The sequence below is a fragment of the Pseudopipra pipra genome, chromosome 24 (genome assembly GCF_036250125.1).
Source record: "Pseudopipra pipra isolate bDixPip1 chromosome 24, bDixPip1.hap1, whole genome shotgun sequence".
In the NCBI taxonomy this organism is placed as follows: Eukaryota; Metazoa; Chordata; class Aves; order Passeriformes; family Pipridae; genus Pseudopipra; species Pseudopipra pipra.
Genome location: NC_087572.1, coordinates 1,597,910 through 1,624,851, shown reverse-complemented (window position 1 = coordinate 1,624,851; position 26,942 = coordinate 1,597,910). Strand labels below are relative to the sequence as shown.

The 26,942-nt window shown below is 52.4% G+C and overlaps 1 protein-coding gene across 3 annotated transcripts in view; it reads right to left on the bottom strand.

Annotated features, from left to right (window-relative positions):
* The window catches only part of CSMD2 (CUB and Sushi multiple domains 2), a 284,784-nt gene that overhangs the window by 100,134 nt on the left and 157,708 nt on the right, over positions 1-26,942 (bottom strand). For all 3 annotated transcript variants that reach the window (XR_010425057.1, XM_064635158.1, XM_064635159.1), the window contains 14 exons: positions 26,401-26,616; positions 23,410-23,598; positions 21,315-21,484; positions 19,881-20,037; positions 19,100-19,291; positions 17,816-17,942; positions 13,428-13,630; positions 10,814-11,005; positions 8,309-8,447; positions 7,657-7,844; positions 4,347-4,541; positions 3,431-3,547; positions 809-922; positions 576-671 (listed from right to left, as the gene is read on the bottom strand). Coding sequence is in view for 2 of the 3 variants with exons in the window: in XM_064635158.1 (XP_064491228.1) it covers positions 576-671; positions 809-922; positions 3,431-3,547; positions 4,347-4,541; positions 7,657-7,844; positions 8,309-8,447; positions 10,814-11,005; positions 13,428-13,630; positions 17,816-17,942; positions 19,100-19,291; positions 19,881-20,037; positions 21,315-21,484; positions 23,410-23,598; positions 26,401-26,616 (2,295 nt within the window). In the remaining variant the exon portion in view is untranslated. The remainder of the gene's footprint in view (positions 1-575; positions 672-808; positions 923-3,430; positions 3,548-4,346; positions 4,542-7,656; positions 7,845-8,308; positions 8,448-10,813; positions 11,006-13,427; positions 13,631-17,815; positions 17,943-19,099; positions 19,292-19,880; positions 20,038-21,314; positions 21,485-23,409; positions 23,599-26,400; positions 26,617-26,942) is intronic.

Below are 26,942 nucleotides of genomic sequence, written 5' to 3'. Positions count from 1 at the left end.
CAGACAACTCCAGAGAGCACGTGGGTGAGAAATCCCTCCTGTTTTCTCACTGTTCTGTGCATCACTGTCTATTTACTCCCATAAAATCCCTCAGTGGGGCCCTCCCAGTGCAACACAAGCTGTTACTGAGGGGATCAAGGGGCAAGAGTTTGACAGCAGGAGACCTAAGCCTGTGACACACAGAGAGGGAGGATTTCAGAGCTGCCAGACAAGATTTCAGCTGCTTACACCCAGAAATGTGCTAAAATGCCACTGGGAAAAATTGCCAGGGGATAAATCTCCAAATTCCCCATGTAACTCAGGGCATGACTCAGGGAGATGGTTCTGATACTAATCCTGGGACGAGCGAGGGCTGAGGCTGAGTGGGGATGAAAGGTCTGAATATAAAGTACCTACAGCAGCCAGACAGCCCTGCCAGATCACTGCTCCCGAAACAACATTAATCCCTTGGGATATTCCCTGTTCAGGACCCACAGACACCAAAAGCAGCTCAGGACTCTTTGGGACATCCCCGTATTTTTGACCATTATCTCAGGACTGACCCGAGGACGCCTCCAGAACAGAGCTGTACTCACCTTGGTAGACAAAATGAAAACCTTTGGCTGTGGATTGACCCTTGGAGCTAAATTTGATGAGGATCTGGTTGGTGGTAGCTAAGGGCAAGGATTCACCTGGGTGGGGAGAAAGGCAAACAGGAGATGGAGATGCAAGCAAGAGCCATGGCAGTGGGACACACAGAGCAGATGTTCAGTGGCAGGCTGGGGTTTGAACCTGCTCTTCCCAGCAGCAACAGGGACGTGCTTCCTACCTGTGTGAGAGCCTGAGAGGGAGCTGAGGAGCCTGGAGTGCTGGTTGGGGCCATCATGGACCTCCACGACGTCGTTGAGCGCGGTTTGGAAGAAGGCGAACTGCCCGAAGACCACTGAGGAGAGAGGGAGTGGTGAGGGCATGAGCCACACTGCTGTCCCTCTGCTGTCCCTCTGCTGTCCCCACTGCCACCCCCAGCACCACCCCACACAGCCAGGAGGTGTTTCACAGGGCCATGGAATCAGGAACACCCTGAGCTGGAAGGATCAGCCCGGCCCAGCTCCTGCCCTGTCCTGGGACATCCCAACAATCCCCCCGCTCCCAGCAACGCCATTTATTGTCCCAGCACACACTGAGCTGTTTGGGCTCGTGTTTCAGCTGCTTTTATTCCAGGCAGAGACAAACAGGGCCTGACTGACAGCCTGGGAAGATGGGAACCCTTTATTTAGCCCCAGAGTCGGCCCAACAGAGGCAGCCCCAGCCTCCCCCGTGTTCCTGCCACGGCTCCTTCCCACTGATTCATCATCCAAGAGGGAATCTGTGACTCATCCCCTCCCTGCCTGCACCACACGGGCTTTGTAATCCCACCCAGCCATAATTGTTATTTATTGGCTGTATTGAGCCTCTGTCAGGGAACTGGCTCCCCTTGGGTCAAGCACTGCACAAAACCTGGACAAAATAACAATCCCTGTCTTGAGGAACTTGATTTCCAGGTGGGATCTCTCTGCTCGGGCTGGATGGTTGGGAGAGAGGATATTCATGATTTTATTGATATTCAGTCCTAAACCTGCTTACAGAGCCTGCTAATGAGGGTGCTCTGGTCTCACTGCATAACACATAGATGTGTTTTTATTTATTTATTATTATTATTACCACCGTCATTATTATTATCACTGTTATTACTATTATTATTACACGTTATGATCATCATTATTATTACACTTTAAGGGATTTCATTCCTCCCATCACCACAGACTGACAGCTACCTCTGGATTCCCTTCTCAAATTAAGCTCTGACTGCAAACCCGTCATTTAAACCACTGAGACAGAAAGCAAAACAAAATAACCACAGAACCCCTGAGAAAAAAAACCCTTCACTGAACTCTGACCCTGCTGAGGAAAGCACATGATTTTTAAAAATGATTATTGTTGTTGCTATCACTGTTGTTGTTGTTATCATTATTATTACTATTATTATTATTCTCCCTGCATACAGTAAATAGCCAGGAGCAGGCAGAGCTCATACAAGGGAGAAAATAACAATAATGAAACGATCAGAGCATTTTTTTTAGTTGAAGCAAAGAGGCTTCAGTTATTTATCTTTATTTTTCACAGGATAACAACAGGGTGTGTTTTTTTTTCCTGACAAATCTGCACTTAGAAGCTTTTTTTTTCTCCCTTTGTCTCCTCTCCTGGCTTTGCCTTTTCAAGCTCTTAAGTGCAGATTCACAAGCTGAGAGGTCTCTTGCTGTGAAATCCATCATCCACCAGGCCACAACATTTGTTCCCTGCACATCCAGGCAACATTCCAGCCCAGCTCTGATGTCAGGAACACTGGAAAAGTGACAGTAGCACCACCCCTCCACCCCAAGAGTCCTGTTGCACAGAACCTGAGCAGGGCAGGGCTGGGAAATGCAGAACATCCCCTGCTAATGGTTTTCCTGCTCGTTTTTAATGAGGATGTTGAAAGGGAGCAGAGGGAGAAGGGGAGCTAATTTCCACCCTGTCTGGCCTTCTTGGTACTCTTGTTTTTAAGACAACACCAAGACCAGCTCAAGTAAAAGAGATCCAAGAGCTGTAAGAGCAGTGTTGGTACTTCATCAGGAACTCAGATGGCTCCTGGATGCACACAGGAATTCATGGAATCCCAGGCTGGTTTGGGTTGGGAGGGACCTTAAAACCCATCTGGTTCCATGGGCAGGGACACCTTCCACTGGAGCAGGCTGCTCCAACCTGGCCTTGGACACTTGCAGGGAATTGGAGTGTTTCTAACTGAGTTCTGGACACAGAATCCTCATTTCCCACTCTGCCATCCTGGCACAGGGAATCCCAAGCAGCTGGAAGGGCCGTGGGGACTGAGGGGATCAGTACAGTGCTCTGAGAGCAGCACCAAAGAAGAGCATTTAGAGCCCCTCACCTGCCAGAGCTCTTTAAGGACTTCAAATTCCCTTCAAACAGGAAAATCAACCACTACCAACCCCCAGCAGCTTCTAGAACATTCTTAACTCTTGTATTCAAGCTCTGACCCAACCTAAGCAGCACCAAAGTCTACGAAAAGAAAAATGATCCTTATAAATGGGTCTGGCTTTGGTTTGTACCCAATTTTAGAATTTAATTTACATGCCCCTGCCCATGGGAATGGGTTGGAATGAGAGGATCTTTAGGGTCCCTTCCAACCCAAACCATTCCATGCTTTTTCCATGTTACTTAGAAATAAAAAATGACCCTTAAGTCACATCCACAAACCCACCCACAACAAACAGCATCCAACAGCACCACTTGTTTTCCAGCCTCCCTTATCCCCGTTTCCAGATGCACTTATTTCACTGCTTTGCTCAAGTCAAACAAAGCAAGCAAGAGCTGCAGAGCAGGACAGAGTTCCAAAAACACCTGGATACAATACCATAGTCCTTGGGCACCACGATGAAGTACAAGCAGGCCTGGCCAGTGGTGTAGTTTTGGGGGTAATTCGGAGACAGGACGACGCCGTCGGAGCCCGTGTACTGACCCCCACAGGGAGCTGCAAGGGACAGGCAACAAGGGGTCATTCCCAGAGCCTGCAACACCAGCTGCTCCCAGAGTGCTGGGCCCTGCCAGTGCCCCCAGCCACGACCCACACCCTGCTCCAGGTGATCCCCGGGAGCTCCCATTAAGGAAAACCAGGCCCTGAAATCATCCCGGCTTCACATTTCCTTATCCAGCCCTGCTGGGGAAGGGAGGGGTGTGGTGCAGGATAATGTGGGATAACTGCTCCCCACCTGAGCTCACAGCTCAGGGCCTGGCAGGAGGAGTCCCTGCTTTTTTTCACCCTCCCTTTCCAAAATCAGGGAATTTTCTTCCCCCTCAGCACAGACTGACAGCTACCTCTGGATTCCCTTCTCACATTAAACTCTGACTGCAAACCCATCGTTTAAACCATTAAGTCAGAAAACAAAACAGAAGAACCACAGAACCCTTAAGAAAATAACATATCTTGTTTTCTCCCTAAACTCTGACCCTGCTCAGGAAAGGGTTTTGATTAGCAAGGCTCAGGTTTTAGCAAATGTTTAAGTGGCTTCCTGAGTCCTGCCCTGGACCAGGGGCACAGTATCTCCGTGGCCAGTTCCCTCTCACCCCAAAGAAGGTTCAAGAAACCTCTTATAAACTCATATAAATCAGCTCTCCCTGATTTTAACACCGGGGGGGGGGGTGTTAAAAAGCCTGAAAAAATGACAAAAGGCTGAGAATCCCCCTCTCTCTGCAAAAAGCAACATCAGGTTGGCGACTGCGACGATGAAAGGTTTGGCAGCGGGCAGGTTGGTCCCTCTCCCGGGAATTACCTGTGCAGGTGGGGCGGGGCTTGTTCCAGGTGGGTTTTCCATCCCCTCCCATGATGCAGGTGAGGGTGGAGACCCCCTGGATGTCGTAGCCCCCGTCACAGTAGTAGGTGATGGTGGATCCCAGCTTGAGGTCCGAGCCCACGCGGGTGCCGTTCCTGATGGAGCCCGGGTCAAAGCACGACTCCCGGGGGTTTTCTGGGGGAGACAATTCCCAAGAGCTTCACTGGTCTCGTAAAATCACCCTAAAATTTTGGTCAGTTACGTTCTGGGGGTGTTTTTTTGGCTTTTTTTCATCTGGGGATGTCGCTGAAGCACATCCCGAAGGGCAGGAGCACGTGCAGGGCTCAGGGCTCAGCTCCCTCGTGCTGGCCCAGACCTTCCTGGGATGCCCAGGACCAGCACTGGAAGGAGGAGGTTCACTCACATATTTACAGGTACCCAACATCCACTCAACGAGGCAAAGTCTTGATTTCCCAGAATCCCTGAGGTTGGAAAAGCCTCCCAGTCCATGGACTTCAACCTGTGATCCAACCCCTACCTTGTCCCCAGCCCAGAGCACTCAGTGCCACATCCAGCCCTTCCTGGGACACCTCCAGGGCTGGGGACTCCAAACCTCCCTGGGCAGCCCCTGCCAAGGCCTCACCACCCTTTCCATGAGGAAATTCCTCCTGGTGTCCAACCTGAGCCTCCCCTGGCACAGCCTGAGGCCGTTCCCTCTCCTCCTGTCCCTTGTTCCCTGGGAGCAGAGCCCGACCCCCCCCGGCTCCCCCCTCCTGTCAGGGGGTTGCAGAGCCAGAAGGTCCCCCCTGAGCCTCCTTTGCTCCAGGCTGAGCCCCCCCAGCTCCCTCAGCTGCTCCATTTAACTCTCCCCACTCCCTCTCCTTGCACAGGAACAGGCTGGGAGGAACTTTGCAAACCAGGACACACAAACCCAGACTGAACATGGAGCGTATTTCAGACGTGCCACATCTGTTCCCATCATCTCCTGGCACCCCACACTCCTGGATCCAAGAGCTGTCTCTGCTCTCACCGTGGAAATTCAGTGCCATGTGTGAGCTGGGTGACTCTCCAGATGTGCAGCACGGGTGCAATTATGGCAAAATGATTACAAGCACTTAAACAAAATGAAGACATTTTTCTCCCTGTTCACTCTGCCCTGCAGAGTTAAAAACTCCATTTACATATGAAAATTCCAGTAAAGACCACGGAGCTGTCAGGTCTTGGATACTTCTTTCCCTCTTCTTCTAAGGTTTTTTTTTTTTTCCCTTTTTTCTTTTTTTTTTTTTTCTTTTTTTCCCCCTGCCTGAAATATAATTAGGGGCTTTGATTAATCCTGCTCTTTTGTCATTTGGAAATTGCTCATTAAAGCTGAGGGCTTTCCTGAGAGCAGTGGCTCTGTGAACAATTAGAATGTGTTTAAGCATTAAATCATGGCCTTTCAGTATTTGGGGAAGGTGTGGAGGGAGAAAGAGAGAACAGCAAAGCCCCCAGACCTTGCTTTTGTTTTTCTGCCTGCAGTGAAAAATGGGATCAGCTCCAAGGATTCCTTCACCACTGGGGATCCAGGTGAACAGGGAACAAAGGGATGTGAAATGCTTCCACCAGGAACAGCAGCCACGAGGCCACTGGTTTTCCCTCCACCACCAACCTGGCCTGGAATGTTCCCAGGGCTGGGGCAGCCTCAGCTTCTCTGGGCATCCACACCAGCTCACCAGGAGCCCAGCACGCTCCAAAACTCCTCCCAAGTCCATGGATCACCTTTTCCATAAGGACACAGAGCTGATTTTCAAACAGCATCACCCAGTTCTGACTGTTTTCAAGCAGTGCTGGGTGTTGTTAAACAGCCTGCCTTGCAAGGAATTTTACAGCACAGCGTTCCTGTGGGGAGTTTCCACCTTAAATAACCCATAAATAATGCTGAGTGGATGTTTATAAGCTCAGGATGGGCAAAACAGTTCTGGCAAAATAATCACGAATTTCAAATCGGGCTCGGGGATGGTTTGTTTTGGGTTTTTTTTCCATTCCTTTGGAAGGGTGAAAAGTAATCAGCTTTGCTTCATTTGCTTTCCATTTCATGCCTCTTCACTTCTGGCCCATAAGAGAAAGAGGAGTTACTAAAAAATGTGAGGAAATCTCCCACTTTGGAGCTCCCAGCCTGGAAACTCCTTCCTGTGCCCTTCACCCAAACCCCCACGTGCTCCTGGGGTCACCCCTCACCTCTCCAGCACCAGAGGCCAAGCCCAGTTCCACAGAACACCTGGAGCTGTTCTCCCCACGCTCCAAACCAGTCCCTGCAGCCCAGAGCAGGCTGGAGGAATCGTTTCTTTCCAGCTCTGTTTCCATCCCCCAGTTTTTGCTCCTTCTCCCTGCTCTGACTCGTCAGATCCCGCTTTTGCAGAGCAGATTTTTACTCCAGCTCGTAACAACTCCCTTCTTCCACCTACTCCAGGCACAAACAAGGGGTGCACCTGCCAAAGCCGCCTTCTCCTTCCCCCTCTCCCCACCAGCAGTGCCAGGTCTGTCACTTCCCAGCTCCTTCCAGAGCTAAAAACACCCGGGGATCTCTCCAACCACCACAGCTGAGGCCACCACACTGTTTTACTGCCTCCCTCCTTCCTTTACCTCCTTGGAGGAGCTGGAGCGTGTCCAGAGCTGGGAATGGAGCTGGGGAAGGGGCTGGAGCACCAGGAGCACAAGGAGTTGGGGGGGCTCAGCCTGGAGAAGAGGAGGCTCAAGGGGGACCTCATGCTGGAGGAGTTTTAAGGTCCCTCCCAGCCCAAACCACTCTCATTCTGTGAAGTGGCATCTTCTGCTCACCAGAGACAGAACTATTTGATTTCAGTGTGGAGCAAGAAATATTATACACAATACAGCCTGGACAGTAAAGGAATGTTTTCTGGGAATCTCCCTTGATTTTCTTGAAAGAAAAAAAAGTAAAGACTTTCTTCTCTGCTCATGAAAGTCCCACAAAAAAGCAGCCACTCGTGACAGATCCCACAGCCCTTTTCTGCTGCTGTCTTAGCTGTGTTCATGTTATCTATGCACCCTGGCTCTTTCTCCAGCCTCCAGAATTCCCCATTTTCCCTACATGCCTCTTAAATGTGTTTTGGTCGTGGCAGAACCTCGGGATGACTCCTGGAGAGAGGCTCCCACGGCACCTCGAGCCTCTCCCACTCGGTCCAGCTTTGCTTTAACCTGATTAGAGCACAGGGAAGGTGCCAGTGTTTGCTGAGTGAGCCAGGCCAGGTGTGCCCAGGTGTGCCCAGGTGTGCCCAGGCGTGCCCAGGTGTGCCCAGGTGCCCACCCTCACCTGTGTACTCGATGACAAAGCCGGTGTTGCTGACGGAGGCGTCGCTGCGGAACGCCAGGAACAGGCTGTTGCTGCTGCTCTCGATCCTCTCGGGGAGCTGGGAGCCATAAAAGCTCCCAATCAGGGGGCTCAGGGAGTCAGGGCCATCATAGATGTGAAGGAAATCATAGCCAGGCTCCAGGCTGAAGCTGCAAAACCAAAGGAGTGCTTGGAGCAGGAGAACTCCTGATGGGCTGGACATTCCTGACTCCATCCCACAGATGCATGTGCTGCACCACAGTTAAATTTAAATAAGCCCTCTCAGCAAGGTATTTCAGAATTAAAACTACCCAATATGTTTCCTCCCAGGGTGTTTTTTTTGGTGACTAAAACAATATTTGGCAGAATTATGTTCTGTTAAAGCAGCTGATCTGAGGGGATGCTTCTGGCACACAAACACTGTGTAAAAACTGTGCATGTCAAAGAGGAGCTGCAGCTGAGATATGATGTTAATCTGATGTTCCCAGATTAATGCCTGGGAACAGGTTGCCCAGGATATGGGATCATCCCACCAGGTTTGGTTTGGCTCCTGCACAGTGATTTGCAGCCCCTGGTGCCCCCTCCCCGTGCCCAGGGACAGCCCCAGAGGGTGCCCAACCCCTTGGCTACTCACATGTTGAACACCAGGGCAATGACATAGTCTGGAGACACCGTGAGCTTCCAGTCACACTCCTTGCCAGGGGGGTAGGGCTCGGGGTACTGGGGGGACAGGATCACCCCCGAGGGGCCCGTCAGGATCCCTCCACAGGGAGCTGCAAACACAAAGAACAGGCAAAGGGGGCAGGGGTTGTGTCACAGAGACTGAAAAACCAGCAGGTGAGGTGCAGGGAAGGCAAAGCAGGGAGCTGTGGATAGGTGAGGTGCCAGGGAGGCAGCTGACACTGAGATATCCTGGAATATCCTGAGCTGGAAGGGACCCACGGGAGTGTTGGAGTCCCAGTCCTGTGTTACAGGAGGTTGTGGTGGCTCTCCCAGAGGTCATTCCAGAGGGGGAACACACACACACAGAGCCAGGGATGCCACCACAACCCTCCTGAGATCTGTAAGTGAGCAACCACAGGGACAGAGAGTTATTTTATGCTTTTCTGTTGCATTCCTTTAGGCAGCTCCCGGCCCCAATCTGTTGCTAACCAAGTGCAAACATGTTGTCTGGGCCTAATGGCTCATTCATGTTTATTCCAGTTACCAACACATTAAATGGCAAGCTGATTGAAAAATCAATTATTACTTTTTTAAGGCTGGAAGTGCCTGCTTGTGTTTCCACCGTGGCAAACAGGAGTGATTTTCTGCTGTCAGCCTCTCTGCAGCCTCCTCGGGAGGGTCGATGCTCTGAGGTTCCCCTGGTGCTCAGATCAATCCTCCCAGATTTGGGATGGGGGGAGAGGGAGGGGAGCACAGTCTGTGTTAAACTCGGGGGTCTGACACCAGCCTAAGGCAACAAAGGGGTGGGAAATGAGCTGGGATGGGGCAAAAGTGATGGAACAAATCCAGGTTCCACGAAGGAGTGAGCACGTGTGGGCTTTGGTATTTTTCTATTTTTATCCTGTGGGCTTTCCTAAAGCCTGTAAACACACAAGAATCTCCAGACATCGGGTAAAACACAGTGGGGCTGGTCTAAAAAGGTCACAGTGGAGATTAAACCAGAGACTTTCCCCCAGGGCCCCAAGTCCAGTCACGGGAGGGCTGTTATCCCTCTGGGACAGACAAGGAAATCACAGCACAGACACGAAAGAATTTGGTTGAGGGTCACCCACAAACACCTTGGAAGAACCACAAGCACCTATTCTGTGTCCATTCACCTTCATCTGAACCCCAAGGGTACCTTCCCCTTCCACTCAGGGGAAAATCCAGAAGAAACCAAAGTGTGAGGGCTCGTGTTTGAAAAGCCCGAGGGAGACGATTCCTTTGAAAATGCCACCCCCTGGTCTCCAAAGGATTCAAAGCAGCAAATGATCTCAGCCACTGCTGTTTGGAGCTGGCCAGGATACAAACTTCAAATACCCCAAAGCTCCTGGGGCTGCCTCAGCAGAGGCTCCTGCTCAGCCCACGTCGTTCGGGGACCGAGGAAGTCGTGCAAAGATGTGAAAATCCATTTGAAATGCTAAATATGTAAAATCCAAGCTTTCAATTTAACACCCTTTCCCAGCTCAAGCTCCAACCAGGCAGCCTGTCCCCCCAGTTCCTGTAAAACTGGTATTTGGCCACTGATTAGCTCCTCCAAACCCTTTGTCACTGGAGAAGGGAAGGAGCAGGATGTTGTTTGCAGCTTCTTCACGGAGTTTATGACTCCAGGTCAAACAGGAGGTGACCTGTGGGAACTCATCTCACTCCAAGATAAAGGCACTGGCTGCTTTTCTCTGCAAAGGACTCAGAGTTCAGCTCCTGGTGGGAAAACTCCACGGGAAAATGAAGAGATGGGCACGACATCCAACACCATGATTTAGTTACAGCCCTGGGAAGATTAAAAGAACTGTCTCTGGGAGGCTGAGGAGGTGCCAAACTCAATCCAGAGTCATTCAGAACCCAAGTCCTCCTGCAGCACAGACCCTGGGCATGAAGTGTGATGTTAGAAAGTGAATTAATTGGTTTTTCTTGCTTGGGGTAACAGTGCCCAAGCAGCAATGAAGGTTACAGGTAAAGTCATTTGTGGTTGGCATTTAATTGGCCAGCAAATTTGGTGTTTATTGCTCTAGAGTGCTTGGCATGACTGGGTTTTGGATGTATTAAAAAGAATCCCTTTTAGGAGCTTCTTTTATTCCTGTATGAGCTCAAAGAAAATGTCAGAAAGCCCTTTCTCATGGCAGAGTTTGCTGTCTCCTCATGCAGAAGTGATTCACCCACGGCCCCAATCCTCCCCACCAACCTGAGTTTTAAAGGAGCCTCTAATTTGGCCTTGTCAGGTTAAATATCATCCCTTCCACTGCACCATGTCCTGGGAGCTCCCAGCATGAACTAGATCCTCATTGTCCCAGACACTCCAGGGATCAACCCAAGAAAGTTCTGTGGGATAGGCACACCTGGAAATGCACCTCTTGGGACCAGGTGGGACCTCCAGGTCCAGAAGCCTGGGAATGGGAAGGGGCAGGGAGGTCGGGGGGGGGTGGCTGCGTGTCCTTACCTGTGCAGGAGGGAGGGTCTGGCTGCCAGAAAAACCTGTTCTCCACCTGCACACAGGTGATTTGGGCCTCCCCTTGCAGGGCATAGCCCGGGTTGCACTGGAAGGTGATGGAATCTCCTGCCTCCTTGCTGTCCCCGCTCCGGCTCCCGTTCTGGGGAATTCCCGGGTCGTTGCAGGACGTGGCAGTGGAAACTGAGGAGTAAATCAATATATATTACACACCTTTATCTGCTGCAAGGCTTAGAGCACATAAATATATCTCTATTTATTTCCTACAGCAGCTGGACCCAGTCTCTGCCCTCACACACACACCCAAGCCATGACTTCTCCTCCATCCCTCCTCGTCCTCCTCCTCCTCCTCCACTATCCCACAGAGTTTCCCCACAAGCAAAAACTGACTTTTCCTTTGCTCTGAGCATCTGCCACTGCAGCTGGAAGAGGCTCTGGGGAGCAGCAAGTTCTGCACTGCACAGAGGGCAGGTTTGCTGTGCACTCAGTGATCCACACACCCACTGATGTCCCGTGGCAGCTCTGTAGGATTCTGTGTCAGGCACGGGCTGCAAAATCAACTCATCCACCAGCACTTCTCACTTCCCCTGAGTGGTGAGGAAATGCAGCCTCAAAACCTGTGAAGCATCAAGCCTGACCTTTCAGAAAGGCACGTGCTTCCCTCCCAGACTTGCTGCTGCATCTCTTTGAGGTCTGAGATGTCCCCCCTGGGCTCCTTCCCAGCTGGGGACAGGCAGCACAACTTCACTGCTCCCTGAGCTCAGCACCTCAGCTGCTGCCCAGCGGGGCAAAGTCCTGGAGTAAAGAAGTTTTGCAAGCTTCTATACCTCATTAAAGTTCATAAGATCCCAAAAACTGTTCACTCCTGGGCTTAGGGCTGGCTACTTAGTCACACCTGGTGAACAAAGGCTTTGAGCAGGAGCGGTCAATAAAGCCCAGCTCCAGATCAGGCAGCAGAGCAGAGCTTATTTCCTGCTAAGTTGATGAGAGTCCATTACACCCAGGCAGTTTAGAGAAAGCTGCTCTCAAAAGAGCCAGAGGAAATCCCCTCTCTTTCTGTGCAGCTGAAGATAAGCAAGTTCACAGCCCAGGCTGGTCCTGCCCAGCAGGATGAGACACAAGCCTGGCAAAATAAAAAAAAAAGGGGATGGCCCAGCTGGGCTGGGTGACACAGAGCTCTCCCTCTGCCTAAAATCCAGGAGAAATTCTCCCCAAATTGCTGTCTGGCTCCCCCAGCCACTCAAGGCAGGCTGGACACAAAGCTATGGAGAAGAACTTGGGAGAGGCAGGATAATGCTTGGATGTGTTTGAGTGCCAGGAAGGTCAGACCATCAGTCACCAAACCCACCTCCCTGTTTAATACCAGCTCCAAAATCAGCACCTGCAGGTTGGTTACTGGACAAGGTGCCTCGTGGAACCCCCTGTGAAGGCTGGAATGTGTCACCCCCATATAATTGGAATTAATGTGTTTGCAGGGCTGAGCTCAGGCAGAGCCAGACTGCAGCACCCCCTCAGCCAACAGAGCTGATTGTGACCTGCCTCTCATCTCAGGGCAGCCAATCTGGGGGCTTTTAACCAGGCTTGGTTTTCAGAGCCCACTGCCCAGCAGCTCTCAGAGCAGCAGGGGTGGCAGCCAGAGCTCTGGGGCAACGTGGTGGAAAAGAGCTGTAATTCCTTCTTGTGTCTTCCACCCTGCCAAGTCAGCACTGTGGAGGTGACTGGAGCAGGGGGGAGCAAGGCATCACCTGCCAGGACAAAATACTGCAGTTTGAACTCTATTTGCAGAGTCTGCACTCCACTGGCAGAGCTGGAGGACACACAGTGCCTTCCACTGCTCACTGCAATGTCACCCCCCCAGCACGACTCTGGGGGGACCTGAAACCTCTGCTCAGCAAAGCTGGGGCTGGATATGATGAGGGAATCACAGAATCCCAGAATAGGCTGAGCTGGGAGGGACCCACAAGGAGCATCCAGTCCAACCCTCAGCCCTGCACAGGCCCATTTCTCCTCCTGCCAGCCCAGAGCTTCCCTCCCTGCCAGTGCTGATCAAGGTGCAGGAGGCTGGGTGGCTCAGACACGGGGATTTCCAGCCCTCCACACCCTCCCTCTGTACCAGGGGGGCTTCTCCAGCTCAGAGCCCCTCAGGTGCCCCCTCACAGGGTAAAAAGGGCTGGAGGATGATCACAGAAGCACAGAATTGGAAGGGACCCACAAGGATCATCCTGTCCAACCCTGGCCCTGCACAGGACCATCCCCAAGAGTCACCCCCTGTGCCCCAGAGGATCAGCCAAACCCTCCTGCAGCTCTGGCAGCCTTGGGGCTGTGCCCACTGCCCTGGGGAGCCTGGGCAGTGCCCAACCAGCCTCTGGGGGAAGAACCTTTGCCTGAGATCCACCCTGAGCCTGCCCTGACACAGCTCCAGCCATTCCCTGGGTGCTGTCCCTGCTCCCCCAGAGCAGAGCTCAGTCCCTGCCCCTCCTCTGCCCCTGCCCAGGAATTGGAACTGCACTGAGGTCTCCCCTCAGTCTCCTCTTCCCCAGCTGAACACACCGAGTGCCCTCAGTGTCCTCCCACGGCTCCAAACCCAGGCCCTTCCCCTGCCCACCTGAGAACTGGATGGCAAAGCCCTGCTTGCTGGTGAAGAAGTCAGTGTTGAACTGCAGGATGAGGGAGCTGAAGGTGCTGTGCACGTCCCCGGGGAGCCCCGACCCGCTGAGCTCCCTCAGCAGGATCCCCTTCTCCACCGGCCCGTCCCAGATCCGCAGCACGTCGTGGAACTCCTCGGTGTGGAAAACCATGAAGTGGAGCCTGGGGGGGCAAAACCAACTGCAAGTCAGACCACAGACAGCTCTGGAAGGGTCAGGAATGTGCTGGGTGCCAACCTGAGGTGGTTTGGCCCACAGGGAACGTGTTCCCTCATCTACAGCTCAGCCTGGAATAACTGCGTCGGTCCTTCACCCAACCCCAGTTCCTCCCTGATAAATCACATCCATGAACCAAAACCAGCCCAGGCAGGAACAGTAATGTCTTCTGAGAAACCAGGTTCTGAGAAACCTTCCTTCTGAGAATCCTGAGCAGCCCTGGAAGTGGGTCCTCTCCTGAGCAAACAGAATCACTGATCTCTCCTGAAAGCATTTTCAGGAACAAGGTAAAGGTCCAAAAGCCCGTTATGGGCAGTGAAAATGTCCCTGACCAGAACAGACTGTGGGTTTTACAACCAAAGGGGCTCAGACATTGCAATGAGCAGCTGCCACACATGAAAGGCTGAGGGAGCCACCAGCTAAAGGCTGGAATCACGGAATCATGGAATGTTCTGAGCTGCAAGGGACCCACAAGGATCATCCAAGTCCAAATCCTGGCCCTGCACAGACACCCCAACAATCCCACCCTGCCACTGGGAGCCTTGTCCAAACACTCCTTGATTTCTGGCAGGTTTGGGGCCACGATCACCTCCCTGGGGAGGCAGGTGATGGGTCAGGGATCAGTCCCTTCCACTCCTGCACTTCAAATGCCAAGTGAAGAGGAGGCATTGAATTGCCCCTGTTTGTGACTGCCCCATTATCATAGGGGGAAAGACTCTCTGACACAACAAAACCAGGCAACTTGAGCCACCCCAGCGTGAAATGAGGACAGAAACCTATAAAGGGAAAACATCTACACAAAATAAAACCAGCAGGTACTGTGCTTAAAACCCTGACAGTCCACAGAGGAAGAATTCACTTGGCTGCTTTCCCATTTATCCGGGGCAAACATAAATAAATCAGGGAGAACCATAAAAAGGGGAGGGGGGGTAAAAAGCCCCCACTGCAACAAAATGATGCCCACAGAAGCTGGGAGAAACCTGAAGAGCTGACTCATAAATCCACCCAGCAGAGACCTTGAGCAAAGAGAAAGGCAAAGGCAGAGTGGAGAGAAAATCAGGATGGATGGTGCAGAGCTGTTCTCCACGGCTGCCTCGGCCTGGTGACGTTTGTGCTCAGGCAGAGGGGGCCCAAGGAGCCAGAACTGCTGGAAAAACCCAGGGCTGGAGTCACTGGAGCCAGGGAGATGCTGCCAGGGGGTGACCTGGGCTGGGGGGACAGCCTGGAGCTGCCACCAGCAGCTCCCCGTGGGGCCAGGGCTGCCTGAAGAACCTCACCCCCCTCGTTCAGTTTGGAAGAACCAACTTCAGGCAAAGCTCTGTTGGGAGGAGAGCACAGCACCACGTCCAGGTGAGCCAGGGACAGGTTACTCAGTGCCAGTTGGCCCAGGAGACTGTTGGAATATCAGATTTTATGGAGAAAACTGGTGTTCTCTGGAGCAAATCCATCTATTCAACAGCCACTTGTGAGTTTTCTCTCAGCCTGACTCTGTTCCCAGCAGGGACAAGGCAGAGACACTGGCTTAGCAGGCAGTGGAGAGGAGGAGAGCTTTATCCCTGTGCTCTGACAATCCCAATTACATGCATGAAAATGCAGCAAAAAGCAAATCAGAAATTGGGAACATATATCCATATATATTTGTGTGAAGGAGGGAAAGCTCTGCCAGCTCAGCAAGGAACAGAGAGGAGAGCCCAGCTCTGCCCTGAATAACCCCTGGGGAGCCCTTTTAGCCCCAGTTCTTCCCCAGGGGCCCTTTTAGCCCCAGTTCTTCCCAAAGCACCCCCCAACCCCACTGACCCACCTGGGGGGGCTTTCTGCTGCCATCCCCCATCCCAGCAAAGGGCTGGGATCCCACCTGGAGCTCCTCAGGAGCATCCTGGCATCCTCCTCCTCCCCTCCCTTCCTTCTCCCCCCCTCCCCAAAGTCTCCCAGACGAACCCAGTCCCTTCCCCTGTGATGTTTATGCACGAGGGTGTTTGCACAGGCACAAAATTAATCCCCTCTCCGAGTGCAACCCTTTAACTTTCATGGCAATAAAGTGCAGACTCATTTTTCTCTCTGTCTCGCCTCCCTCTCCCCTTCCCCTCGTGCTGTGTGCAGATACAGCTTTATTCAAAAAGCTCTGGTGATTAATTTTCATGTAAGTTATAAATGAGAGCTTTATACAATTGTACCATGCGTGAAGAGGATTATTTTTCCAATGGATTACCATAAAAATGAAGTTGCTGAAAATGTGCTCTCTGGACTCCCCAGAGATCATCTGTTCTGTCTGAGCTGGCAAATAAAAGGGGCAGGAGAAGGGAGCTCTCACCTCTAAGGGAAGGAAGGGTCACCAGGTGTGTTGCTGTGATACCACCCAGCATTTTTCACTTCAGCCTTGGCCCCTTCCAAGCCTTTGGCTGATCCAAAATCTCTCCTCTGCTCCCTGATTTTAGGGATGACATGAGCCAAGCCTGAGGCAGCCGTTGGATGGGGGGAAAGGAGGGTCTCATGTCTGCTTTGTCCTATAAAAATCTTCAGAATCTTTTTACTGGAGAATAAAAATAAAGGAGATTTCAACTGGAAGTTGCAATTCAGCTGCATTGGCTGCTCACCCCAGAAACCATCCATTACTGAGCCATTCCAAAGGGCAGAGCTAATGGAGGGAATTTCTGCATTAAATAAAAATGAAAATACTGGACCAAATCTATCTCCAGCAGAAACCCATCGACTAAAAGCACCACAGAGCTCAACCCGATTAACAGGCTCCACTGGAGGGAGGATGGGGGTGATGCAGCAAGGAAGACAAACTGGGAGATAAAATGGGATTGAGAGTGAAGGAATGCAGGGTGGAACAGCCCCTGAAATGGGGCTGGCACAGGTCACAAGCACCAGGAACTGCAGTGGGAGGACAGTGGGAGAAGAGGATTATTGTGAAACAGAACTTTGAAGCTCCATTTCTCTCCCCCTCAAGCCCCACCACTTGGTAAAAGCTTTACTTGCCCAAACATTCCAGTTTTCTGTCTCAAATGGCTTTAGCTGGGCTGAAATATGTGGGCACACACAGAGCAGGGCTGGGAACCATCCGTGTGGGGAAGCAGCAGGATCAGAGATGAAGGATCACGGAGCAGGAACTGCCTGGGCTCTGCTGGGGACTGCACCAACCTCACCAGCCAAATGTCCTCAATCCCATCCTTACCCAGAGCCACATAACTCATGAACAAATTCCATTTCCAACTCATTTCCAACAGGGAAGTGGCAACAGGGTGGGAAGAGGAGTCAGAGGAGCAGGAGGAGGGAACGGTCTCGGGTCTCTGCACAGAGCAGATGTTTAGAAACAACCTCAAGTCATCCTTCAGGAGGATAATGGCTTTGTGTGTGCTCTCTGTGTTATTAAAACAATCAACAATGCAGGGAGGAGATGAAGGCTGAGCCCTGGGGCCTCAGTTTTCCAGCTGCCCACCCACCCCTGGGCACCCTCACACCTGAACATTCCCTCTCCCAGACACAGCAGGGCAGAGCTCATCCCCTGCAGGGTTTGATCTCTGCATGGGAGATGAAGCACACCCAGAATTACCTTCCCTGAACCTTTCCTGGGATGATTCCCTGCAACTTCCTGCACACATCCTCACTTCAGGATCGTGTCACTGCTGGGGAATTCCACACCAACGTGGTGGGAAAGGTTTGACTCTCAGTACATCCCATAAGGAGAGGGGTGGGAAGCTCTCACTGTAGGTGCCCACAGGAGCTCTGGGGTGTTGTTTGGACCTGGTAACACCACAGGCAGCAGCAGCACATGGAGCTGTGGCACCATCCAGGGCACCACAGCTGGGAAAAGAAAGGAGCAGTGATGCCACTCTGGTCTCTGAGCAACCTGGGCTGGTGGAAGGTGTCCCTGTCTGGAACTGGGAAAAGAAAGGAGCAGTGATGCCACTCAGGGCCTCTGAGCAACCTGGGCTGTTGGGAGGTGTCCCTGTTTGGAACTGGATGATTTTTAAGGTCCCTTCCAACCCAAACCATCCCTGACTCTGCCCAGCCTGGCAGGAGCTGCACCAGGGCTCGACCCTTCCCTGCGAGCCACGGGACGTTCTTTATGGAACTGTGGCTCTGGGAAAACCAGCTGGATGTGCCAAGAGAGCCAAGCCCCACTCACCCTATGGTGCAGCCAGGCTCTGCCTCGATGGTCCAGATGCAGTTGAGGTTGTGGTCGTAGGGGGTCGGGTAACCCGGGGACAGGATCCGCCCCGAGGCCTCTCCTCTGATGGTCCCTCCACACTCAGCTGGAACAGACACGGGGGGCAGGGGGCAGATTCAGGGCAACAACACAAATCTCCTCCTACAAATACAACTGGGAGTATTTCCTGCCCTTCCCAGGGATTCTTAAAGCCCCCAGAGCAAAGATAAAGGGAATTTAATTCAGCGAAAAGGTTGAGTTGGCAGAATAATTCTGCATTTCTGGGCAGATGTGATGGGCTGTCAAAGCTTCCCTCCACCTTTCTGACTGTGGGGAGCATCCTGTTCCCCCAATCTACTCATGGGGGGTGAGACAGCTCAAGTCTTCTGCCTGTATTCATCAGTGTGGGAAAACAAAGAAGCCCAACATGTGTCTGTGTAAATGAACTCCAAAAGAATGGGAGGATTTTGAGTAATTTCTGTAACATAGGCATTAAAATTCTTTAACTTTCAGTTCTTAAGGTTTTCTTAAGAAACTCAGACACGGCCTCATACACAATAAATGCAGAGCAAAGAGGGTGAAGGTTAAGAAGGCACACAAATCACAGAAATTTGTCTTTTTACCTCAAAAATCAGCAAAAAATTCAGCAAAGAGTTACTGCAGGAGTGGTCCTGACTCAGGGGAGGACAGAGTGGCAGTGTCTGGCACATCACAACCACGAGGGCAGTTGTGGAGTTGGTTGGAGAGAGTGCAAGAACCTCCTCATGTCCTGGACACAGCTCATGATGGAGCTGTCAAGTCCCAGCCCAACAGCCCTTCATTTGGACACCCAATAATACCACAATCTTCCAAGCAAGAAGATCTCCAGGTAAAAGGGAACTCAGGGTTTGGCTTAGGAAGGATGAGGGGGGGAATTAAAATGTCTGAGAGTGGGATCAGATGCCAAGCAGCTCTCAAACAGGCCTGACTGAGCTGGCAGGTGCCTGGACACACGTTGGTGTCTGGCATTATCAGAAGGTGCCACTCAAGTTTAACATGTCCAAGTGAAAGGACAAGGAGTGGGAAAAAAAACCAAAAAACAAAAAAGGAATGTTTCATGTTAAAACTGCTTGGAGTGCTCTCAGCCTGAAGATGCCTTACACAGGACCCTCTAATTAATGCATTAATATCAGAGGTAATGACACATGTGTTAGCAAAGCAGGGACAAAGGGCCCTGGTGGGGCTCGAGGTGATGCTCAGTTTGAAGAGCCAGAGGTGTCTCACCTACACAGGTTGGCAGGGGCTGGTCCCACGCTCTCCTCTCGCCAGTCAGGCAGCCCAGGACCCTGCTGCCCCTCAGGGTGTACCCGGGGTCACAGCTGAAGGACACGGAGCTGCCAGCAAAGTGTCCCTCGTCGTGCACCTTGTACCCGAACTGGGGCACCCCGGGGTCCTCGCACTTGATGAGCTCGAAACCTGCAGGGAGAGGAAGGGCAGCTGTTTGTCTGCATCAGGTATTTCCCAGCCAGGACATGTTAACACAGCCCAAAAGGCAGCATATTGAAAATCAGTGGGTTTTTTTAATTAATGTTTGAGTGAGGTCCCAGAAATCTGGTGGCTCGGCTCTAAATCCGAATTTCTGTATGGCCACAGAAAAGGTTCAATCATCTCCCAGGGAACAAGGGACAGGAGGAGAGGGAACGGCCTCAGGCTGTGCAAGGGTCAGGTTGGACATCAGGAGGAATTTCCTCATGGAAAGGGTGGTCAGGCATTGGCAGGGGCTGCCCAGGGAGGTTTGGAGTGCCCAGCCCTGGAGGTGCCCAAGGAAGGACTGGATGTGGCACTGAGTGCTCTGGGCTGGGGGACAAGGTGGGGATGGGGCACAGGGTGGATCCAGGGGCTGGGAGGGCTTTTCCAACCTCAGTGATCCTGGGATTCTGTGATCTCCCACACTCCAATTCCTCTTAGGGTAAAAGATCTTTTTGGATCTTTGCCCTGGTCATGCAACTGTGGCACAGAAACACCCCTTCACCCCACCACACGAGCACGTGGGCTTAAAACTCACTGGAAAACTGCAGCTCAAAGCCTTTGCTGGTGTTGGCAGAGTTGGTGATGAACTCCAGCCACATGGAGCTGGAGGTGCTGTTGATGCTGGTGCCCAGCATGTCCGAGCGGCTGAAGGTGCCCAGCAGCCTGGCAGAGCTGTTGGTGCCATCATAGACCTGGGAGGGACCAGAAACACAGACTGAAAACCTGGGTTTAATCACTGCTTCAGGGACCAAACCAGCACTGCCCAGAGAACGTGGCTGCCCCACCCCTGGAAGTGTCCAAGGGCAGGTTGGAGCAGCCTGGGACGGTGGAAGGTGTCCCTGCCCAGGGCAGGGGGTGGAAAAAGTTGGTTTTAAGGTCCTTTCCAACCCGAACCAATCCATGATCCACAAGTGCAAACAAGGACAAAGCCTCTGAAGTGAAATAAAGAGTCTGTCCTGATGAGACTCCACGGTGCTGCTCAGCTGAGGAGCAGGATTTACACCCTGGAGAATCCACCTCCTCCTCCTTACATGGAGCTCACTCTGCTCTCAGGGCTGTGTCTCCTGAATTCATCCCTCTTTGCAAAGAATCAGCTCCTGAGAAAAAAACATTTTCTCCCCAGACTGACTCACAGATGAGCCTTGAACCTGCTATTAGTTAAGAAAAAGCCCAAATGGGGTTTTTCCTTTCTTTCAGACAGCAGGATCCTCCGTGAGGACAAAGAGCAGCTCCTCGCTCGTGGAGATCGATGGGAACTTTCCCGGGAAGCAGATGAGAAGTTGATGACAAACCTGGCGAGGGAACATAATTCCTCTGACAACGAGTATAGTCTCTGCATTAACTGGAAATCTTTCTCTCTTTCCAGTCATCTGTGAGCTGAAAATATGTGGATTACAGCTCTCTTGGAGTGCAGGAATATGGCACTTCAGTAAGGACAGAGGCGTTCCTGGAAGATGGCTCAGCATCAGTGATATTAATGCCTCCTTCAAACCCATTGCTTTGTGCTTAATAGAAACTCAGCCTGGATTTGTCTCCTCCTCCATAGAGTCCTGAAGCTTGTAAATGCAGATTAATCTGATTATGGCAACACTGAAGAGTCTGGAGCTCTGCATTTAAATAACCCCCTTTTCGGGACAAATCAGCCTTGATTCTTAAAAGTACTAAAATAAAGCTAAAACCCTCCAGCTTCCCCATGTGTTACCAGTTCTTCCTGTGCAATTATGCAGGGAGGAACTGAAGTTTAGAGGGTCCCTGGGGATTTTGCTGCTGTCTTGCAGAGTGCTGTGGCAATCACTTCATGTCACAGCAGTGACTGCTTGTCAGCAGTCCTGCTACGAGTCTGTCCCAGGGATCATCACCCTGTCTGGGCCTGGGTGGCATTTTCCAGGTCATGTCCCACCTAATTCCATTAAATAAAACATCCCTTCCCTTTCAGACCTTGCTCTCAGGGGCAGCTTCACTGAATTACCTTGAGGACATCTCCTGCCTCCAGCTCAAAGGTCCTGGCTTTCAGCTGGATCCCCTTCCCTGCCTGGGTCTGGATGGAGTAGATGCACTCGTGGTTGTTGTTGTAGTTGAGTGGGTAGTTGGGGGACAGCAGCACACCCTGGGTTCCAGTGACAGAGGAGCCACATTCAGCTGCACCAAGACACAAAAGCACATTTTAATAACCACATGGACCTTCTGGCCATGCCACACATGCACGTGATTCCTCCAAAGGCCACAGTTCCTCACTCCTTCCTGCACTCAGCAAGAAGGAAAGAGGCTTTTCCCTGTTGTTGTTCCCTACAACCTGCAGTCTGACCCTGCTCCATCACATTTTCCTGGTCAGACTTCTCCCCTCCTTCTCCAGACCTGCCTCCTCCTCCACTCTGAGCACTGTAAACACCATCTGACTTGGAGCCAAATTTGAAGTCAGGAGGTTTGTGGGACTCGAAACTGGGTAGAATGATGCCATTTAGAGAAGGAAGAGGTGGCAGCTTCGGAGCTCAAACCTGTCCTGGATGTCAGGAGATGACAATTCAATGCTGCTGGAAAATAACCACCCCTCACCTCTGTATTTCATATTTTACTGACAAGCTTTGAGGACACAATCTCTGCCTCACAACCTCCCCACAGGGAACCTGCACTGCCTCTGCTGCTCCCCCAAGGAAGGGTCAAAGCAGCAGCAGCAGATACACCCAGAGGAGGCACTTTGGGGGGGACTTTCTCCTCCTCTCTTGCCATGTACCAAAAGCAGGGCCCTCCTTTGGCACAGATTCCCCAGGGATGGTGCCGGACACATCAGCACCCGGGATCTGCTGGAAGCAGCAGCTGGTGTGGAGAGTTCCTGCCCTGGACAGTGGAGCTGGACAAAGGAACAAAACACTCTCAGTTCTCTCCCCACCATCTCTAGAACAGGACCTGAATACAGAGTGCCTGGAAAAGCAATTAAATCTCCTGTGATCTTAATGAGCAAGTCTCCAGTTTCCATCTCCACCCAGGGTGAGCACAAAGATCTGAGCTGGGGCCGCTGTGACATGAGCTGGGGATGCTGTGACAGGGCTGTCACCCTGCCCAGAGCTCTGGGCCATCACCACAGAGCCCCACCTGTCACCACAAACCCTTCTGAGCCAGCTGCAGCAGGGAAATGGCAGCCACTGTGTCCACGCAGGGCTGAGCTCTGAGGATCGGCTTGAAAAGCTTTGTAAATGATTCTGTTTGATTCCCGTTCCCCTGATTAGCTTTATCTGCAGCCTGGTTATTATTCATGCCCTGAAGAGCTGCCTGGCACAGCAGGATGATGCAGCCCTGTGACCTCAGCATTCCGCAGTGCCGGGGAACGGGAAACGCGTTCGGCACCGCGGGAGGAGAGGAGAGCCCAGGCTGGCTCTGGAGGGGATGTCTGCTCTGCAAGGGCCCTCAAAGGTCACCCACAGATCAGGACAATGGCCCTGGCAGGCTCTGCCATGCTGCAAACAGGTGAGAGACCTGCCCTGCCTGCTCTGGATAAATCCCTCCTGGCTCCGGGCAGCACCAGAGCTCGGAACAACCTCCCGCTTCAACTGTACAACAAAAAAATGGGTTCCATCTTTTTGCCAAGGCCTGGAGCATCCTCCTGCCTTTCTGCAGTAGAAGTTGGACTTCTATTCCTTTACTAGGTGCCGTGGGCTGGGCAGGGGGTGCTCCCCAGCCCTGCCAGGGAAGGGTCTCTGCCCCCAGGGAGGGCAGCCAGAAGCCAGCTCAGTGCTGCAGAGGAATCCTCCCTCTCCTCCGGCCTCAGACTTATTTATTTGTTGTGTAACTAACGGCTGGAGGGGCTAAAAAAGGACTTGCAGGGCTGAAAGCTCATCCCAGCTCATCCCAGCTCCCTCTCCCCATCCCTGCACCGACCCCTCCACGAGCGGAGCGACCACATCCCGGGGGGACATCACCCATCCCGGGGGATGCCACCCATCCCAAGGGACATCCCCCATCCCAAGGGACATCCCCCACCCCGAGGGACACCCCCCCATCCCTGCCCACCTACAACCAGCCAGCACAGCGGGACCAACCAAGCAAAATGAAAGCACATGACCACCTACCAACACACCTTGGCAGAGGCGAACTCCACACCCGCCGCCTCCCCCCGAGGCAGGTGAGCCGGGAGGCTCCTTCCAGCCGGTACCCCGGGAAGCAGGAGAAGGTGAGCACGTCCCCCACCCCGAACTGCAGCCCCTTCCTGATGCTGTAGGCTGGCACCTCTGGCTCGTCACAGGGCTCCAAGTCGTACTCTGGAAGGGACAGACAGACGGTTATGGGGGGGTTAACGGTGACGCCTCACGTTCCATCCTCACCCCGAGGGTGAGGAGGGAGCTCCAAGTGTTGGTTTCACCTGCAGGGAAGTTCTGATTCCAGGGCTTTGTGAACCTCAGGATCCACGAGGATGGATGACCTATTTGAGCCATGAAGACCCACCTGGATCTCACTCTCTATGTTCAACCTTGATTCAACCCCCCAAAACCACCCCAGGTTCCATTCCCTGTCCCTGTGCCATGGAGAGAGAGATCCAGCTACAACTCCAGCCACGACTGCTGCATGGAAGAGGAGAGACACTGCTGCTCTGAAAGTGGAAAGGATCTTTCCTTCTTCCCTTCTGGACTTTTACTGGAGGGAAAAGAGATTTGATCCAAGGTAAATATTGCTTTACCACAGGAGAGAGAGTTAAGATTGTGTCTATAATGTATTATAATATTTAGTTGTGTAATAATTGTAATATAATTCCCTTCCCCCCATACTGAGTCTTGTGTTGTGTCTGGAAAACCCCTCTCACACTGGGGCGAGTTGTGGGAGGGGGGGCTTGGACTGGGAAATTGGATTTCTGGGGGTCTCAGCCCCTCAATTCAACCCCCCCTGAAAACACAACAAGTCCCATTCCCTGTCCCTGCTGTCACACAACCAGCCAGGTGAGACCAGGGGTGACAAAGCACGATGGAGATTTGTCATTCCCCCTCTGCTCCAGGCAGACGGAGATGGATTGATCCCGGTGGGATTCCTGCTGCCTCTCCATTACTAAGCCTGGAAATGAATGGATGCAGCATCTTGTTTGGGGAGTGCAGGAGAAAACACTTGAGCTGCTGCTGAAAGAAAGGTCACGTAGGATCTCGGCTGAGAGCCAGAACTGGGGCTTTGACCACAAAACACGTCAGAGCAAACCTCTCTGGAGGGTTGTTTCTTTGGAAAAATAACAGACCTGCAAAGTATAAAGTCTGCACATAAATATATATATATATATATATGCATGTAAAGGGAGCTAAAAATATAACTGGCTCCCAGCTTTGCTTTCCAAGAGAGGAAAGTGGCCTCCAAATACATGGAAAATCAGAGTTATAATTAGAGGCGAGCTTTTGAAAGGCAAAAAGCCATTTTCCCCCTCATCAAAACGAAAGTTAATTGGAAATTCTCTGACTGGTTTCCACAGAGTATCACATGCAAATCCCTGAACTTCAGAGGCCAGAACAAAGGCACTGGAAACCAGGTTTTATCTGCATCTATGGCAACAGCTCTGTCCCTCAGTGAGTGTGTCAGCACCGAAGCTCCCACAATAAAAATGGGCATTTCTCTTCCAGCCCCAAGTGCTGAATTCGCAGCTGTGGCCTCAGGACTCGGAAGGACACGGAGATGTATTAAAGAACAGCACCCAGGCAATAAACTCGTGTCCCTTAACTGATTGTTTTTGGGGAATGGCTTGTCAGGGCACTCAGGCAGCAAAGATTGACATTCCCTGGAATGTGTGCACAGGCAAATGCTTGAGAGTGCTCTGCAGGAGTTCAGGTTGGAGGACACAGTCAAGCACCAGGTGCCCTTCAGCCAGAGATCACCACACAGGGAGTGCTGACAAGGGGGTGACAGGACTGAACTTCTGGAATTAAATCTCTGCAGGTATGTCCATTGCTTTCTCCCTCCTCCCCCTCCTCCTCCTCTCTCTGTTTCTGGACCCAGTTCCAGCTCCCTGGGCAGCACTGTCCCTCTTTCCCCCCGAGCCTGCTCTGGTTATCCGAGGAAAATCACTGCAGCAGGTACAGCCTCTCCAGCATGGCAAGCTGGGACAGATGGGATCTTTTGGAGGGCAGTGCTGAGCAATCTGGACTTCTTGGCCAAGGAGCAGGGCAGAGTCACTCCCATCACCCGTCTGGGCTCTCTCTGTGCCTCTGGTTTGCTGCTCCACTTGGATGCTCAGCCAGTGACCGACCTCTGCAGCCTGTCCTGGATGTGCCTCTGCCCCAGAGCCAGGCTGGGAGGGCTGGGAGTGTCCAGCCTGGAGAAGAGATGCTCCAGAGAGACCTTGGAGCCCTTTCCAGTGCCTAAAGGGGACTTTGGACAAGAGCCCGGAGGGACAGGACAAGTGGGAATGGATTCATATTGGAAAAGGGGAGATTTGGGTGGGATATCAGGAAGGAATCCTTCCCTGTGAGGGTGGGGAGGCCCTGGCATGGGTTGCCCAGAGAAGCTGTGGCTGCCCCATCCCTGCAAGGGCCCAGGGCCAGGCTGGAAGCAGAGAACAAATATCACATTATTCATGGAACTCTTCGGAGAGGGAATGAAAACAAAATGGCCAAGGGCAAAATGGGCATCAGTGTGTTTTCCATTGAAAGAAAACTCCTCCACTGAAAGAAAACTCCACTGGGGGATGGCTCATGGCACAGGACCATCGGGATGATGCTACTGAGGAACCACAGCCCAAAAATCCCACGTGGATGCCCAAGAGCAGCAAGTTCCAGTTCAAAAAAAATCCCCCTCCATCTCTGCTTTTCCAGATTTTATTCCAGGTTTTCACCCTTTCTCCCCTCTCCTCCTTGTCCCCTAAAAGGCAATACCTGGAATAGAGAGATGACCCTTGGATAATGGGAAAGGGAGGGTGGGGAGGCCCTGGCACAGGTTGCCCAGAGAAGCTGTGGCTGCTCCATCCCTGGAAGGCTCCAAGGCTGGGTGGGAAGCGGAGAACCTTTGAGATCCCTCCCGACCCAACCCGTCCTGTGATCCTGTGATCTGCAGGGAAGGGAAGGGATTAACTCTTCCCCCAGCACTGCTCTCACCTGAGAAGGTGATGTTGAAGCCCTCGTAGGACATGGAGAAGTCGGAGATGAAGCGGATCTGGGCCGAGAAGTTGCCGAAGAGCCCCGCGCTGAGCGGGGCCGGCAGGCGGGACCCCGTCAGCTGCTGCAGGGGCTGGGCAAAGCTGCTGTTCTCGGTGATGAGGAGGTAGTCGTGCCCATTCTCCAGGTGAAAGGTGTGGAAGGTGAAGAACACACCTGCAGGGGAGGGAGGAGCAGAGGTGGTTTCACTCCCGGGGTCCCCGCGGCTCTCCCCGAGCCCACCCCCATTCCCAGCTCAGTGAGGGGGGACATCCCACGGAAAATCGTGTTAGAAACAAAACAGGTAAAAAACCTGACCCCAGGGTGTGGGACAAGGCCCAGCACAGAGCCAGGCAGTGGGGATGTGGGACTCCTGTGCCTCGGGAATGTGGGAACAGCAGCAGGAGCAGCAGCAGCAGCAGGAGCAGCCTGGCAGCTCTGAGAGGTGTTTTATTAGACCAGTGTTGACCTTTAAATAGAGAGCAAGAGCAGCAAGAGCTGTA